The 5,737-nt window shown below is 38.8% G+C and overlaps 1 protein-coding gene across 1 annotated transcript; it reads left to right on the top strand.

Moving 5' to 3' along the window:
- The first annotated feature begins 3,919 nt into the window (after positions 1–3,919).
- AGP31 (arabinogalactan protein 31) lies at positions 3,920–5,504 on the top strand. The gene is made up of 2 exons (XM_079043764.1): positions 3,920–4,436; positions 4,979–5,504. Exons 1-2 carry the CDS (start codon positions 3,998–4,000, stop codon positions 5,317–5,319), a joined length of 780 nt encoding a protein of 259 aa, XP_078899890.1. The 5' UTR covers positions 3,920–3,997; the 3' UTR covers positions 5,320–5,504.
- Positions 5,505–5,737: the final 233 nt, after the last annotated feature.

Below are 5,737 nucleotides of genomic sequence, written 5' to 3'. Positions count from 1 at the left end.
GTGCCCTGCAATCATCCCGAGCTCCAACCGTTGAAACCAGAACACCTGAAACATAAACTGAAAACCGTAAGCACAAAGCTTAGTGAGATCCCCAATATACCACATACCATACATACATAAATCACATACTGGGCCCCCGCCCTCCATCTGGCCTCGCCTGGTCTCGAGTCCCACTCGGCCTCGGGCCCTGTCCGGCATCGAGCCTTACTCGGCCTTGGGCCCCGACCGACATCGAGCCCCGCTTAGATTACAAATATGTCAATCACCAGGCCCCGCCCGATACACACATAATCATATAACCATATAATCATATAAACATATAATCTTACTAGCACATGCAATAATCACAAAGACTATAGCATACCATACAGTCATCGAGCCCCGCCCGATAAGCATAAGAACACCTACTGATAACTAGCATACAATATACTTATCAGGCCCCGTGTGGCATCGGGCCTTGCCCGGTAAGCATACCATCACATAACACGTGCAAGAGTCACACAGACATCTAACATCCTAACATATAAACCATGGGCCGACATTGGTGCCTTTGACCCGTTAAACATCCTTGAGGAGACTCACCTTGCATTTTTGAATCCCGCAGATAAATCTCTAGTTGTTGGCCCACTAAAATCCCCACGTTATAATCACAAAACATAATCCAAATAAATACTGGGATCCCGACTCATACAAAATGTCTGAACCAGGGTAAAAGACCTTTTTTCCCTCTCCATAACTTGGCCCAAGGCCAAGGCCCAATCCAACAATCCAAAAGCCTAATTTCAAATAAACACCCAAGGCCCAAACATGGCCCAATTTTCCAAATTGGGCCCAAATCCCTTCGATGGGCCTTAACCCAAGGCCCAATAATATACCCAGCCCAAAACACCAGAAATCAGATGGCCCAACAAAACCCTAAACATCAAATCCCAAAACATGGCCCAAACCGAAGACCAAAGATCTGAGGCCCACTTTGCTGAGTACGCAGGGCGTATTCAGCTGTACGTTAAGCGTACATGCTTTAGAGCTTGTACGCTGCGCGTACAGGCTTGTATGCTGTGCGTACAGGCTTGTACGCCCAACGTACTCCTCCTGAACAACCACCTTTCACATTCAACCCTTAATCCCTTAATACATTGTTCCAAAACATAGATCTCACTTCCTTGGGTTGGATAATCGCACAAAGTTGCTAACTTTACATTCATGCATGACTAAATGAACCTCTTAAAGCTCAAAAGGAGTATTGGGTGACTTAACACATGCATGTGATCTTAAACCTCATAAAGCTTGCACCTTTATGCATAAGAACCTCATAACAACTCAGATCCAAAAGAATAAGTCATTCAAACAACTTAACTCATCAATCAACCCAAAAAGGGAGCCAAAAGCATGAAAATTAAAACAACAAGAGATCCAAGCATTAACAAGTCAAGATTTGAACTTGATACTTCCAAGAGCTTGCAATGTGATGAATGATTATGGATCTCTAAGTTCCCCACCAAGCTATGAACCTTCATCCTTTTTCAATCTCTTTAAAAATGAGCAAAATAACATCAAATTCTCCTCAAGATCTCAAATGCACATTAATAGAGGCTAAGGGTCAATTTAGGGTTTTAGGAGGCTTGGGGGATGGTAAAGAGGCCAACCCTAAAGACTTAAGATGCTTAAATAGGGAACACACACTTAAAATTAGGGTTTCCACTATTCCTCGTACGCTCCGCGTAATCCTCGTACGCCCAGCTTACGTGGCCTCGCACTCCCGATCCATCCTTCGCAGTACGCTAAGCATACACCAAAGTACGCCTCGCGTACTACACTTCGCACCAGTACGTCCCACATACTCCATATGTACGCCCCGCGTACTAGGGTTTCTTCTTAAACCCTAAAATACTCTGATGATCCTTATATCCACGAAAATGTAGCAAGAAGCTCTACGCTTTTATCAACTCATACCTGCCATAAAATTTCCCGAATAATGATTCAATTCCATAAAACCCGAACTGACACTTTACTGAAAATACCCCTTGGCTCCAAAACACAAACCTAACACCCCGATCATCCAAATTACATCACCCGCCTCCAAATGAGAAACAATTCGGAACAAAGCGTTACAGTAATTTATTTTAAGAATTAATTTTATGCATAAAATCTTCGTCTTTGGTTGCCATTGAGGAATAGCATGAAGTGTGAGGAATGAGATTCCGATCATGATCGAGTTCTAAAGGAGAGGGGTGTTTTTTTTCCAATCCTTTATGGAATGAAATGATATATATTATATTTATAAATTACTTTTGATTCTTGCAATCTTCATATTTCACATGGATTTCTCTCAACATCAAATTCAACGTCAGACAACATGTAGGGCTTAGTCGTGATGTTGAGTGACCTCGACATTGTAACACCCAAATTTTCATTACCTTATCGGATCAAGAAAATGTCATTCAAAAAAACATTAGGTAATGCTTTATAAATTGATCCCAACGAAAATTTACTTTGAAATGTTTGGAATATTATTCTTTATTTGGGGTTTACAACAATATCATATTAAAAAGTCAAAGCATTATAAGTTTTACAATGTTAACAAATCCATAAACTCGTTCAGCGACACTTTCCATTTTTAATCCTAAAAGTCTCATATGTAATTTTCAAAAACACTAGATACTAAAGCAATCTATTTTTATATGATACCGAAAGTATATGTCATAAAACAAAACACGTAACACTTTCATCTTCAAAAACGTTAGATATTATACTAGAGCAATCTATTTTTATACAGTACCGAAAGTATATGTCATAAAACAAAACACGTAACACTTTCATCATGTGAGATACATAAGTTTTAACAACAAACATTAACACAACAATATTCAACAAGTATTAATATTTTAAAAACTATTATTTCAGATAATTACTTATATTCGTAATTTTTTTTTGAAAGCATCATTTCTTATCTCAACTTAGAATTATTATTCTAATGATCCATTTTATAATTTAATTGTCACTCAGTTAACATGTTATATTATATTATGTTAATGACATATATTGATTTCTAAGTCATTTGTACGTGGAATTTGGAAATTACCAAATCTTTCTTTAAGGTCTATTAACCCAAAGAACCAAACAGACACCATTATTGCCAACATCTCCTAGTTAAAATTTAAAATTAAAAAATGACTAATAAGATTGGCTATTACCAAACCCTATTTAAGATATTAATCCAAAAGGCTCATTAGACAATATGTTAAACGTATGCCAACATGCTTCTGTTAAACGTATGGAGGACTTTTTCTAGCATAGTTGCATCTCGTCCAAAACGATTTTTCATGTTTCTTAAAGTAGTGACTAGTGAACGGAGTCTGTTAGTGTCATTTTTCTAATAAACCTTCCTTATTTTTTTTTCCTTATTAACCTAGCAAAACCATTAAGCTCCTAATTTTTGTTGTGAAATTACTCGATAATTCCTATTTCATTATTGCATCCATCATGTCATTATAACTCACCGCATGTCCATAAAAAACTATACGCTCCCGCAATCAAAGTTTACGCATTTAAAACTTGGTGTGTTATCCTTTTCTTTACACAATCACCGCCCAAGAAATTTGTCATACAGAAAAACATTACAAATAACTTGATTCACTTGTATTCTTATAAAAATATAACATAATAGAGGCCAATAACAAATCTTAAATGTTGTTTTAGGGACTTCAATTCACGTCGACCCATAGTAAAAGTTATTTTATATATAAAAAAACAATTATTTATGGCGCAATAAAGCACTTTTGTGAAACGCATCGAAACAAATCATGCATCTTTTTTCGAGTTCGTATTTACTAGGGCCCATTCACCTCTGCTTTTAACACGTAAATTTGTCATAAAATGTCAAGAGCTACCCTTCCAACCCTGTATAAATGTCACCACTCCATTCTCACCATTTCCACCGTTCTCTCACCTCTCTCTTCTTCTCTCTCACACACAAACACCAACAACACATTCTAGAATGGGGAGTAGGGTTCTGCTCTCAGCAGTGCTGCTGAGCTTATGCTTGATGATGAATGTGTTTGGTGATGGTGTCGACGACAATGTCAGCTGGACACAAGCGCCACACCACGCTCCGTCATACCAACCAGTGGCAGCTCCGGCACCTCACCACCATCACCACCACCACAAACCTGGTGTTGGTCACCATCACAAGCTTGCTTCTCCTCCCATGGCTCACGCGCCGACGAAAGCTCCTGTTCATGCTCCAGTTCAGCCACCCACTAAAGCACCTGTTCAGGCACCCACCAAGGCACCTGTTCACCCACCGAGTTCCTCACCGGCACCGTTCCTAGCTCCGATCCCGGCGAGAAAGTTGGTGGCTGTTCAGGGTGTTGTTTACTGCAAGGCTTGCAAGTACAAGGGCGTTGATACACTCTTGGGTGCCACTCCTCTTCCGGGTATTGTCTCTCTCTCTCTCTCTCTATACGTATATACGTATATATGCATTTACATAAAGAACCTGCATTGTTGGGTTGTACATTACAACTAAAAACGCATCCACATATCTACATGTACATGGTACAAGTAGACAATGAAGAGTATAATTTTACTTGGGACCTAAAATGCATAGCATAGGCTATTATAGGTGATGGGCTATATTGTACAAATCAACCATGCTTCTGTTTTTTTCATCCCGTGCATTATTTTGTTGTACGGTACAACTAAACTCTGCATCAAATATTGAGTTAGTGGACTACTTAGGCATCTAAAAAGCGCACGAGTTCTTAAATGAACATGATATATATGTGATTTGTCATCTTCATTTTTTAAGCATAAGCCGATAGTAAGTTTTTGTACAACTCTTCAATGCATGGTTGGGTTGTACTGTACAACTCAACAATGAAGCAAACGTGTCTAAAAAACAAAAACCATATAAGCACTCCATGTACAAGTCAGTAATGCGTGGAAATGAGATTTGAAATTTGTTTGACCATGGCAGGAGCTGAGGTGCTGCTAACATGCAACAACACAAAGTACCCACTGAGGGTTAAAGGTACAACTGATAAGAACGGGTATTTCTTCATCAAGCCAACGAAGGCCTTGACCACGTATGGGTCCCACACGTGCAGGGTGAGCCTGTTAACCTCACCCATGGCTACATGCAATGCGCCAACAGATCTTCATGCTGGGGTCAAGGGTTCGTTGTTGCTCCCTAACAAGAAGCCACCATTGTCGAGCCCAGATGCTCACCCACTTCCCTATGATGTGTTCAGTGTGGGTCCATTCGCATTTGAGCCTTCTTCCAAAACTCCATGCGCCAAAGAAACGATTGAGGACTAAATTTGACAATAAGTAGTAGGTAAGGGGAGGTGTTTGAAATTTCTATAGTTTATATTAAAACCCTATGTGGTTAGTGTACGTGTACGGGTGTCCTTTGATTTCTACTTGAATATGATGTATTGATGTTATTCGAGGTGAGTATTGTAATTTGTTTAACGTTAAGGGGTTATTTTTGCTTTTAGTTATATTGGTGGATTTTAAAATAAATCTTGAGTAATTGATATTATACGGTAGAATTTAAGCATAAGGTGTTAAAGGTCTTAGTTGGAGTATGGAATTTAAAATAAATTTCAAAGTTGGGCTTTGGACTTCAAAATGAATTTAAAGTAGGAGTTTGGAATTTTATTTAAATTGATTTTGTATAAATGGGTGTGATGCGTCATTGCGAAATGGTGTTTTGGACATTTTCATTGTCAAA

The sequence above is a fragment of the Lactuca virosa genome, chromosome 4 (assembly GCF_052849685.1).
Source record: "Lactuca virosa cultivar CGN04683 chromosome 4, Lactuca_virosa_CGN04683_v6, whole genome shotgun sequence".
NCBI classification, from domain to species: Eukaryota; Viridiplantae; Streptophyta; class Magnoliopsida; order Asterales; family Asteraceae; genus Lactuca; species Lactuca virosa.
This window is presented reverse-complemented; position numbering and strand designations above follow the sequence as displayed.